At 39.3% G+C, this 12,848-nt stretch overlaps 1 protein-coding gene and 1 long non-coding RNA gene across 2 annotated transcripts; both read left to right on the top strand.

Moving 5' to 3' along the window:
• Nucleotides 1-7,253: 7,253 nt before the first annotated feature.
• On the top strand, nucleotides 7,254-9,230 carry LOC113024608 (uncharacterized). Its single transcript, XR_003272691.1, has 3 exons — nucleotides 7,254-7,298; nucleotides 8,797-8,980; nucleotides 9,156-9,230. It is a non-coding gene; the product is annotated as an uncharacterized LOC113024608 (long non-coding RNA).
• Nucleotides 9,231-9,255: 25 nt separating this feature from the next.
• Nucleotides 9,256-12,483, top strand: LOC113024539 (snake venom serine protease homolog). The gene is made up of 5 exons (XM_026171722.1): nucleotides 9,256-9,387; nucleotides 11,458-11,519; nucleotides 11,872-11,927; nucleotides 12,021-12,089; nucleotides 12,388-12,483. Exons 1-5 carry the CDS (start codon nucleotides 9,311-9,313, stop codon nucleotides 12,481-12,483), a joined length of 360 nt encoding a protein of 119 aa, XP_026027507.1. The 5' UTR covers nucleotides 9,256-9,310.
• Nucleotides 12,484-12,848: the final 365 nt, after the last annotated feature.

Genomic DNA, 12,848 nt, shown 5'->3' with positions numbered 1-12,848 from the left:
TTGTTTCTGTAAACTGATTGTTTATTATGAATGTTTATTTTTTTCATTTACTTGCTAATTTCTTTATTTATCCAAACAATGTAAGAACACACATTTTGCCATGGTTCTGGGTCATTTTCACCCAGCTTTCTGAGTTTCTATTCTCTGTTTAGTTCCCTGTTTATTGGGATTGCTTGTGTCTCTGTCCTCTACGTCCCTCTCTGTGTGTTCTTGTGGATTTCCTTGTGTCTTGCGTTCCATCTTCTGTTCCCGTGTTCCCCTCAGTGGGTTTCATCCATGTTTCTCCAGCTCGTCCTGTCTCTTTCATCCTCTCTCTCTCGTGTCCCCTCGCTCCCTCTCGTCTGCCTCTCCTCCACTCCTGTGTCAAGCTCGTGTGTCAGTCTTGCGTTCCATTGTCTCCTGTTTTATTTTGACAGTCTTGCGTCCCATATTCAGTGTGTCCAGTTTGCTTCCTCCTCCTTCCCATTACGCTCATTTATCCCAGCTGTGTTTCCTTTTCCCTCATCACCCTCGTGTGTATTTGTGTGTAGCTATCATTCAGTGATTGTCAGGTCATCTCTTATGTTCACGCCATGTCTCCAGGTTTCCTCGTATCCACACCTTTATCACTCTTTATCAGCCCAAAAAAACGGCTCACCTTCTGATCGAACTCACTCACACCTCAGTGTCTGCATTTGGGTCGTCCTCCTCTCACCACGTGACACATTTACAGAAGCAGCTGGTGTAATTATTAGCTATGTGCACACCATAAATCTTGTTTTTGTATATCACAAAAGGTCTAAACTCATCTATGTTTCAGGAAAGTTTCAGCAAAACAATATTTCAATATCACAAAATCCATCAATTTTAGGAGTATTTCAAGAACTTTTGGTGGTGTGCATGTTTCCTGAGGGGAAAAAAAAGTTTTTCTAATCGACTGAATGTGTGCCCATGTTAGAGTGAAGATGTGTCGGAAGGAGGGTCACTCTTTCAAGGGTGCCAGTGTTCACATTTTGGACAGAGAAGGCAGATAGTTTGAAAAAAGGAGTGAAACAAGCCTTTTTTGTCCACTGTGAATGACCATCTTAGAACAGAGGGGGTGGCCTAAAACACCAGCTGTCTGCCACTTATAATCCAGTTTTGAGATCCCTACCCAGGCACCTTAACACCCACTCACATCTTGTCTCAGTTGACCTCAGCAAGTCACATGATAGGGTGAGGCAAGGTCTCATAATGGTTTCACCCAAAACCTCTCTGCTGATAATGAACCACACCCTTTTTCACATCTTAAAATCTGGGACTCTCCACCATTTGTGTCATACGGCCCGAAGGCCACCTTGAGAAGTGCAGACACCAATGCAGGAACAGCGATCAGATTCACAAATCCTTACTGAACACACTATTTACAACACTAAGAATGTGTGGGAAATGAATGGGGTGAGGTAGACTGAACACTGGGACTGAAGAGAAGTAACTGACTTGTCACGGAGCTGGAGCAGAGAATGGCTAGAAAGCAGGGAAAACAGGATTAGTGGTGGAGTCCCAGAGTCTGGGACATGTTTGAGAGTAAGAGGTTGCTTCTTTGCAGTGGAGGATGTTCTCCGGCTAGAGGAGGGAATCGCAAACAGAGTGAGTAGCTGGCTGTGCAGTGAGTTTGTCTGTCCTGAGGTGGAGAACTTCCAGAGCTGACTGGAGAGCAGGAGGGCAGGCAGCTGAGGTGAAGAGAATCCTAAATTCAGACAGCGAGGCTAGACGGTTGATGTGGTGTTGTGCTGGAGGCAGCAGACTACTGTCGGGGCGAGTGGTAAAACCAGGACTGTGAACACAAGGAGATGAGTTAAGACAAATGCACATGAACCCAAAGAAAACACCTGAGGTATGTGGCCTGATACCACCATTAGTAGCTGACAGACTCTCAAAGGAGAGAAGACAACACCTGGGTTTATATGCAGCCTACTGATTGCAGCTGATGAGACACAGGTGAAACAGATTCTCCTGGGATCTGCCTCCAGGTGCATCCTGGGAAAACACAGCCAGCCTTGAAGGCACACCCACCACTCACTCAGATCATGACAATTTGGTCTAGAACTGAAGAAGTTTCTCGGATGAGACGTGAGATGTCCTAAGAAAATTCCAGTTGCTTTTCTTTCCAAGCTCCTTGGACTTCTAAAGACTTCAACTTTATTTATTTAGTCCAGCCAACATGTTGAGTGCCCCATTTTCTTTCCTAATGTCCTGTGGGTTTAGAAATATTTCCTGTGTGCAACATTTAGAATTTGGCACATTTATATTTGTGTCTGATAACAACAGCAGACTCTGCCTTGCAGCTAATGTGCAGCACAGCTGATTCTTTCTAGAGTTTTTATTTATTTATTTGTTTCATTTTTTATTGGAGTCCCCTTCAGTCACAGTCTTGCTGTGAAACATTAACACATAAATGAATGTGCATTTAAAAATAAAATACATATTATTTATGTATTTATCTATAATGTATTTATTTAATATTTATGGGAATAATATTTATGGGAAAAGTAGTTTATAATGTAATACTGTAATTTACTTGCACCTTCCATACTTTACACTTTCACTCTGACAGATCTACTGCCTGGAGCGAGGCCTGTGATCCCAGAGGAGCTATGAAGGAAACAGAGTTTAGGAGCTGGAGATGTTCCAGCAGTGATCATGGGTAACACGCGGTGTTTGTACAATAATATGAACACACTTGGTTGGCTGATTGATTTGTTTGTTTTTAGTTGCAGTAATTTATAAACTATTGTAATTAAATTGACCTATTTGATATCTTACATCTACTTTATTTATAACCTGTTTTCATGGTAAATTTGTTTTGCTCTTTTATCATTTTTATGAATGGAGTTACTGTGAGTATAATATGGCTTTTTTGACAAGAGTGTGTGTAAGAAATAAAAATTTGTAATGTAATGTTAATTAAATCATTTAAATGATTATGTAAATTAACATCATGACATACAAACACCCCAAAACATGGTGATAGCAACTTTATTTATACCAAAGCATCAGACAGAGAAAGGCAAAAGGGAATACAATCATTTAAGTATGTATGAAGTTGAACTGTGTGCGATGCTGCTTATCCATCTATACAGGGACAGCTCCTAACCACCCAGTTTATTTATTTGGCTGGTTGGCTGGTTGGATGGATGGATGGATGGATAAGTTTCAGTCAGACAGTTTCTGATCAGTCTGTTGGAGGAGGGATGATGTCAGGACAGAGATGAGCTAGAATGAAAACAGGGGGAAGAGGAGGGGAAACATGCTATTTTGTACACTGTTGTAGACACTATTGAAAACAGTGTCCTGTCTTGTTCTGTTGCCTTGACCTCACACACGTGTGGCTCCATTAAAGTGTTTTCAGTGAGTAAAGTTATAAAAAGAAATTGTGAATGAATCCCACACACATAGAGACTGTTGAGGAAGTGATCCTGAGCTGCTGCTGTGAGGGGTTTTTTTGTTTTGTTTTGGGTTTTTTTGTATTGTTTTTATTTTTTGGGAGAAATGTGCTGCTGGATCCTGTTCTTGATCCCAAGCAGATAACATTTTATATTCAATGTGTTGTACGCACAGGTGGCATATAAATCTCCCTAATCCCAACCTAATTCTAGCAAAAATTAAGTACTCTTAATATTTTAAAAAGAAGGCGAGTGACGGAAGAGAAGGCGAGTGACAGGTAAGTGACGGAAGTGACGGGAGAAGGTAAGCGAATTATGCGGTAGGTGACGTCAGACGCCGGAGATTTGGCGGAAAAAAGTAAATGGTAGCATAGAATTTAAAAAATGCTTTAAAACTTCAAGTAATCCAAATACACTAATCAATTGTCATTTAACTAACCACATTTGTCCAACTATCTCCAACACCCTGGAGGACAATGAGGAGAGTTTAGACGCTCTCCAAGATTTCATCGACCGGTGCTTCCACGACCTACTCTCAGAAAAATGATGATGTCTTCATGGTGTTTTGAATGAATAGAAATGTGACACATGAGAAAGCGTGTCTTTGACTGTTCCTGTATAACTTATTTTCAGACTAGTTGACAAATTATACTCCGGTCATTTGATGTTACCAAGATAGATGTTCTTTTGTAATATAGTAAATTTTCTTTGTACATTACATTTATCCACCATCATACATTAAGCCAAGAAGAGGTCATTATACTAACAAGTCGTGTCAACGCTGGGCACGTGGTTAAAGTTTGTAATCCAGCCAGGGTGTAAATATCACTCAGCAGCCAGTCGTAGGGCAGAAGCAGGTAGCATCAACACATAAATCTACCCAGCTTAAATCACAAGACCACCTCTGACCGAAAAGCTGTAGATTTTTCTTGTTTGCACAAATTAATTCAGATTCACATTAATTCATTTCACAGCTCCAACAAAATGAGGAAGAGGAGGGAGAAAAACAATTAGATTGAATTACAATTGGGTGGAAGTCGAGGACAAGGAGAAGGAAACAGGAAAGTCGTCTGCATAGAGGAAAACTGTAATAGCAGGCTTGTACAAAGTGAGGCTTTGTGCTCACATTTGCTGCAAACACTCGTTTTACCCTGTTTTGATGCAGAATTCAGTTGAAATCAGGCAAGAACTGGACTTGTTTTTTATAATGAACTTTTGCTTAACTATGTAATATCAGTTTGCTACTTCAGTATAACATCACCGTCACCCTTAATGCCTTAATTTGAATGTTTCCAAGAAAAAAGGTTAAAAATATTTAACCAACTGAAAAACCTACAGGCAGACGTTGTTTTATTATAAGAGACTCACTGGCCTGTCACAGGTTTGAATGAACTTAAAACACCTGAGTTTCCTAATGTGTTTTCAGCCTGTTATCATTCTAGACAAAGAGGAGTAGCAATTTTAATACAGAAAAATATTAATTTCACAACATTCGACACAGTTATAGATCCAGAGGGCAGATTCCTAATCCATAAACTATCTATACTTAATCAAAAGCTATGTATTGTAAGTTTATATGGTCCAAAGGTTGATGACCCCTCATTCTTCCACAGATTTTTTAGTGCACTTTCTGAACACCTAGATTGCACACTTGTTCTTGGGGGCGACCTCAAACTGGGGTTAAATGAAGAAATCGATAGGCTCAATACAGCAGGAACTCAGTGCAATTGGCAATCCACAAATATAATCAAACAGTATATAAGCAACCTTGGTCTTTTCGATGCATGGCGTTCCCTTCACCCCAACAGTAAGGAATATACTTTCTTTTCACATGTCCATCACTCCTACTCTCGCCTGGATTATCTCCTAGTCAGCAGCTCACTGCTGAGTGACATTTCAGACACTGAGATTCACCCTATACAGGGCTCGCAAAATTCCCTTCTACTGCAACGAGCCGGTCTGCTTGCCTCCACCCCAGAGAGAAGGGTTACATCTCCTGGGTCTAGGTACGGTTTGCCCCTCTGGGGGCAGGGTACCGGGACCTGGGATATAGAGTATGTTTGTGGAGTGTGAATGTGTGTACATTTGTGTCTGTCTCCACGTCAGGTGAGCACCGAGTATTTGTTTGTGTATATGGGGGTGGAAAGGCACGTTTGTGTCTGCGTGCGCCTGTTCATCTGTGTCTATATGTCAGGTTGGGTCTTAGACTCCACCCGTCTGGGAACATCTCAGGCTCTCCGAGGTATAGAGACTTATCTCCCCTCACCACACTCCCTGCCGGTGACTGATGCCCTCAGACATTGGTGTGTTGGTGGCTCTTGGTGTCTGGGGCTGGGTGCTCATATATGTACCGCCTCACTCTTGGTGGCCGATTGGTGGGGTCTGGCGCCTGTGGCCCGGCTGGGCCCCTTCCGGGGTGTGGGTTGCCCTCAGGCCTCTGGCCTCTGGGCCTGAGGCTTGGTCCTCTCTGGCACAGCCGGCTGCCGGCAGAGCCTGCAGGCACATCACTGCAACCCCCTCTGGCCTCTGCTCTGTGGCTGCTGGGTGACCTCTCGTTTGGGCCGTGACTTCTCAGAATAGAACCAAGGGGGGAGCAGATATAAAGAAAAGAGGAGGGTGCCTAGAACTGAGCCCTGTGGTACACCACACAAGAGAGCAGCGGAGGATGACACATGGTCACAGAGACTGACACAAAAAGTTTGCCCCACCAAGTAGGACATGAACCACTCCAGCGCAGTTCCTAATGCCCACCCAGTGCTCCAAACAACAGAGTAAAATGGCATGATCCAGTGTATCAAACGTAGTTGTCAAATCTAAAAGCACAAGAACAACATAGTTCCCAGCGTCAGTAGCTAAAAATATGTCATTAAAGCTTATTCAGTGCTATGAAAGGGTTTAAAACAAGATTGAAAAACCTCTAAAACATTTTGCTTTCCCTGGAAGGTCATTCATTGGCTGTAAACTATCTTTTTAAGAATTTTGGAAAGAAAAGGTTTGGAGATGGGCCTGTAATTTGCTAGAGTCATTGGATCAAGAGCAGGTTTTTTAATCAGGGGTTTGACTACAGCATGTTTAAATTTTTCCAGGGACTACACCTGACATCAAACTGTGGTTTACCAGCTCGAGAACCAAAGGTCCAACTGTAGGTAACACCGCTTTTAAGACTCGAGGAGGGACAGCATCATTTGGAGACCCTGCAGGCTTAGAACGACCAACAGTCTCCTTTAAAGAGGACAGAGTGGCTCAAACCTGTCAAAGACAGCAGAGCAGGGGTCATGAGCACAAGGACAGATTTGGGCCCTGGTGGAGGAGACCTTCTCACTACAAAAGTGTAAAAAATTTTCACAGGCTTCAGACGAGGGCTCCATACAGTCAGTATGTGGTGCACAAAGAACAGGATTAGTGGTTTTAAATAAAACACGCAGCTTGTGGCAGTTTGACAGAATAATGTCAGATACGCCCAGCTCGACAGCACTCACGTGTGACAGCTCGGGTCGTGTCGTGGCTCAGATTTAGTTTTAGGGTGCCTGGTTTTTAATGGAGCCACGATGTCCAAAGCAGTCTGGCAGGTGGAATGAAACCATGAGCTTAGTTTCCCAGTCTGGCTGTATAAAAACTCCAGGTTAATTACCTTCTTTTTTCCGGGAAGAAAAGCAAGGTAATTAACGAGGAGCAACACATTAATTTTTTTAAAAAACAAGACATATTCAATATTTGCATGAAGAACGTTCCAGCCAATGGAGTGTTGTTGATAAAGTTCTTCTCTGTGATTGGTGACTCCATGACCACCAGTACAGTGAGAAGAGGTTTAAAAAGGTCCCAGCACAGCATTCACTGCAAGCTGAATGACAGCAATGGCTCATCTGAAGTTCCTCCTTCTCCTTTTGTGGGTTGGTGAGTCAACAATAGCACTTATTTCGTATGTGTGTGTGTTTGTTTTTAAAAAACTGTTCCTCGGGTAATCAGATATCTGCGTTAACCAAGTTTTGCTGTTATGGTTCCAGGTTTCTGTGAGTTTTTTTTTTTTTTTTTTAATTATTAGAGATTTTTTTTCATTCAGGAGACTTTTTACAGCTTTTCTTTTAAAAGCTCGTTGTCTGGTCCCAGTGCTGCTATCAGGGACTCTGAGCTGTGTGAAAGAAATAGCACGTTGTGCCTCACCACCGTAGTATTGCAAACCATGCCAATCCAAGTATAACACTGCACAGACATGGATCATTACTCTGCTTAGATGAGTAGATTTATTGATAATGACTGATATGAAATGTAAGAGATGTGAAAGCCTTTTTTTACATTTAAATGTTTTTAATGATAACTTTATTAGATGTTTTGTTTTGTGTTTATTTTTTGTGGGGTTTTGTGGGGATTTTTCTTTTGGTTTTGTTTGGTTGTTTGTTTTTTTACGTACCTCACACCAAATACGAATATAAAGAAATATGTGTGAACTTTTCAAATTTAAATCTAAATTCAAATTCTCATCTATATGGTGGTGCAAAAGAATGTTTTACTGCTTGGCAAATATCACTTAAGTAATCCCTTTAATATCAATTTTCAAACATTGTCTAGCAATGTGAAATACATCTCTGTCTTTAGACCTAGTGGAACTCAAATGGGTTTTAATCTGTTTTAAATGAAAGCTCTCCCCACCTGCAACAGTCACAGTGTGCAAAATGCTGCTTCTTCAGATATCAGTGGCTCAGTGTCTGGAGTGTAGGTATGAGTAGATTGGACTGAGGCAGCTAAGCCTGAGCCAGAGGTTTAATGTCTTTATCCTGGCAGCAGGTCAGGGTAAGTGATTTAGTATTTATATGTACAAACCGGACGCCAGCATCGATTACACGGTGGCTACAAAAAGAACAAAATATTTTCTGCTAGAAGTAGAAAGAAGTGAGCTAACTAATACTGGGAAAGTCAAACTTTATTTTATTTGGACTTTGCTACGAGTTTAATTTCCACCTGTCTCTCTTTTCTTTTTTGAAACCCAGAATTCACTTTTAACCAGAGTTGGCAAAAGTACAGACATTCTGTACTTAAATAGAAATACAAATACTACTTTTAAAAAAATACTGCAGTATAAGTTGAAGTACTGATTCAACTCTTTACTCAAGTAAAAGTAGAAAGGTACCGGCTCTGAAATGTACTCATGTAAAAAGTATCTCTTTCTATGTGCAAAGCTAAATGAACTGTATGTAATAACATAACATCAGTTGATGGGAATACAAACTTTAGCCTAACTTTTTTTCATTCTAATTATACTTAGCTTGAATCTGAAGAGTAGGGAGTAAAAGTAAAAAGTAGTCAGAAAAAAAGAACTACTTAGGTAAAGTACCTCAAAATTGTACTTAAGTAAAGTAAAAAAAACAACAATTTATTGTACTGTACTGTATTTCAGGTGTCACAGTAAGCACCGTGGTGGATTTGCGCAAGAGAATCTATGGTGGTCACGACTGTCAAAATGAGCGTCACTATCACGTGAAAGTTATTTCACAAAAGGATGGAATAGCGGGCTACTGTGGCGGCTCACTGATCCATCCACGGTGGGTTTTGACTGCAGCTCACTGCCAGGAGAGTGGATGGTGAGAAATCTACAGTTTTTACATAAAGAAAAGTCATTAACAAATTGTCCTGCAATGTGTCTTAAAATACTGAAGCAAAAATAATTACCAATAATTTTTCATAGCAACAATAAGATAATAACAACATTCATCATTCTCATATTTTAATAGTACAGTCACGATTTCTCTTGTGCAGGACTCTGAGTGTGATTGTTGGAGTTCATCCAGGTCCAGGACAGGTCCAGGAAGTGGCAAAGAAAAAGCCCTATAAACAAAGCATCTTTGACTGTCTTCAGTGTCGTTAAGACAAACATATGGAAGATAAATATCTTTAATAGAAAGCATGACATCATGCTACTGGAACTTTCTGAGCCACTGACTGGGATTCAGCCTGTAGCCTTACCTGACTGTAACAACCCTCCTAAAAAGTGAGTTTTCATGAAATTACTGTGTATTCATTCTTGAGATGCTGATATAAGATGTTTCAGGTTCTTATGTTAATGTTTTGATTTTTTTCTACCCAATGATTACCTGTGCCAGATGACTGTTTTTTTTTATTTGTTTTTTTAATTAAATGTCACAATTTCATATTGGTAATTCTTTAACTTTGTATTGCAGTAGTCAGAATTCCACATACTGTTTTTAACCCAATCACACAGCTTCAATAACATTTCTGTATTTTTAGCATATTATTATGAAGTACTGGGTCGGCAGCCTTTTCAGAATTTAGTCTCCCTCTTCTGGGCGACTGGCTTCAGAGTGGTGGACAGTGAAGCAAGGTTAATCTGTTAGTGATGCACGCTGAGCCTAATTTCTAAGTTTTCAGTGTTTCAGGTGGCTCTCTTGTTACCTGGTAAGATCACCATGGAAATATGCTCCTGTTGAGATTATGTTCAGAGTTTTTGTGTAAAATGAGCAGGAAGCATCAAATTTTCATTAGTTATTTAATTTATAGTATGCTTTAAACATGACATAGATTGTCTGCTGAACTAATAAGTTTTATATAAGCAACTTGTTAAGACATACATTACTAACACCATCAGTTTAGGAGCAAACAGGTTAGGTTGAATCTGCTCTGCTTCACACTGCTGGAAATACAGCTAATACAACACAGATTAGAAAATGTATCAGTAACATTTGTAAACTATTTATCAGCTGTTCAATCTACAAATTTCAATTTGATCTGGAGCCAAAATAAAGTGACTTCCTGGCCTTCTTTATTAAGCTATGGGCATTGAAAACAGTGAGTGACCTGTTTTAAATGTACGCCGTTTAAAGTTTCAGATCTCCAATGTGTGGCTGTCATGTTAGATTTAAAACAGCAGCACCGATAGCACAGTGATGATCAAATCATAATGTTTCTGCAACTTTTCTTTGATTTGCAACACCAGCGTTGTATTTTGCTGTTATATATTTTTATATTATTTATAGCACACACACACACACACAACCATCTCTAGGGTATACAGAAAGTGGCATGAAAAAGTAAAATATCCAGTGAGTCGCAGTTTTCTGGATGAAAATGCTTCGTCAGTGCCAGATATCAGAATGGCCAGCCTGCTTTGAGTTGATGGGAAGGCAACATCTCGAACACTTAAAATAAAATCGCAGGAAGGTTAAGAGCCTCTGTAACCACATGTATCTTTGTTTTGTTTTTTAAACACCATCTAATATGCTTAACACAACTTAACAGATTAGACATAAAGACATAATTCAAAGCAACATCGTAGCAAGATCTGCAACATCTCTTCAACTTTTATTTTGAGTGTATTTTTACATTTTGAGTAGATGTTTGCTGGGTTTCTGCTGACGTCAACCCATTTTTGTGATCATACTAATTTGCCCTGTCTGACTAATGCTGACAGTCTATGGCTGAGAGGATTGCGCCTAATTCATGGATTCTGCATTGCTTGAGAACTGTTTGCTCATCAAGATGACCAAATCCCAAGACTGTAAAAAAACCGCTCTCAATTTGTTCATTCTTGTGTTATAAGCAGACCTTGACTAAAAAAATTGTATCTTGTGTAAATCTTTTTTACACACACAAAAAATCTCATCTATAGATGCACAAACATAAAATTTTCAGAGATTTTGGTTCATAAGGTTACAAAACTCAGTTCACAACTACAAATTTCCCACGTGTGGGACTAATAAAGGTTATCTTATCTTATCTTATCTTATTTGCTTTACAAGTACAAAGTATTTATGACCACAGTTTGAGCCCATACAAATGGAGCCAAGCCATGAGGCAGTAGCAGGTAAATGACAGTGAGTTGTTAATGCAGCAGAAAGTGTCAGAATTTTCCTTGTGAATCAAACATATTTATAAGCTTCTTAGTAAAGCTGTGTGGAAGCGACTTGGTGACCAGAAAAAAAAACATAGTATAGATCATTTTGAGAATAAAGTTGAAATTTTGAGATTTATTAATTTATTTGATGTTTAAAACACATGGATGGACCTGAAAGTAATTGATTATTATTTATTGGTCTGTTTCTAGAGGAGACGTCGTTCAGGTTGCAGGACTTGGTGGGTATAGGGTAAATGCGACAGGCCACACACGTAAGAAAGTTTTTTGATGAATTATTTCACAGTTTATGCTAGACTTTACTTTGGTTTCTGTGTCTGTTTTACAGTTACATTCACGTTTTATTTGACTACTGTAATATAAACAAAGATTTTATATTTTATAGTAGATATACTGTATGCCAGGTTCCTTGTTTAAAAATCATTTGGAAACATCCAGAAAAAAGACAAAACATCAATCTCCTCAAGATTTTAGTTTTTGAAAGGTTATGAATGACTTTTGTTCTTTGGCTTTTTTCTCTAGTTGATGATGAGCCATTTAATCTCCAGTGTGCAAACATGCATGTTGTTGACTGTGAGCCTACCAGAAACTCTCCATGTTTTTCAGATGTGCCGTATAACAACAGGCTGTGTCTGAAAGAACCTAATGTAGATACACGTAAGGTAAGTTGACTGCTAACATTACTGTATATCATCTGTGTATGTTTTAGATCTTTTGGAAGAAACTTAAACACAAATTATATTTTTCTCTCTCAGGGTGATTCTGGTGGTGGAGTGATTTACAACAACATGATTTATGGTGTAATCAGTGGCAGTGGTGAATGTGTCTGTACTGTACCAGCTGTTACTGTGAATGTTTGTCCTTACATGAAATGGATAAACCAGACAATTTATCCAAAAAGTAATGGAAAATAACTGAATGAAAATAACATCCAGAATAAACAATCATCTCTACATGAAACTTGTGTGCTGTGTGTTGTTTCTACTCTAGAACATCTTCATGTTAACTGCAAATTGTGAACCTTTTTCTTTGGTCTAAAATATTGTGTCAGATTTGCAGCTTGTGTGTTTGAATGTGGTGTCAGATGTGTAGCAGCTCATCCTGTTGTTCAGAAACTCTCAGACTCACACTGTGAAGATGCAGAAAGGCTTTCTGATCAGACATGCCACCAATCAGCTGCAGGGCATGAACATGATAAACTTCATGAATCAGAGCTGATTGTTGAGGCTGAAAATGTTCACGTGGAGGCTGTTGGCCTCCGTGCACTGAGGGCATTAAAATAAATACAGTAACCATCAAAATAAGTTTTGTTGATAAAATACATTTCTTGAAACTGTCCAAAGGCTGAAAATGTTTACGTGGAGGCTGTTTGCTCATTGGTGGCAGATAAACTTTTCTTTTAATCACTTCACTATACAGGGCATTAAAATAAATACAGTAACTATCAAAATAAGTTTTGCTGATAAAATGCATTTTTTGAAACTGTCCATTGTTTTGTCCGAACTCTAATCACCCCCCAAAACAGAACATAAATAAAATAAAATCATAATACATATGAACATATGTATTTTATATCTCATAAT

The sequence above is a fragment of the Astatotilapia calliptera genome, chromosome 6 (genome assembly GCF_900246225.1).
Source record: "Astatotilapia calliptera chromosome 6, fAstCal1.2, whole genome shotgun sequence".
Taxonomy (NCBI): Eukaryota; Metazoa; Chordata; class Actinopteri; order Cichliformes; family Cichlidae; genus Astatotilapia; species Astatotilapia calliptera.
This window is presented reverse-complemented; position numbering and strand designations above follow the sequence as displayed.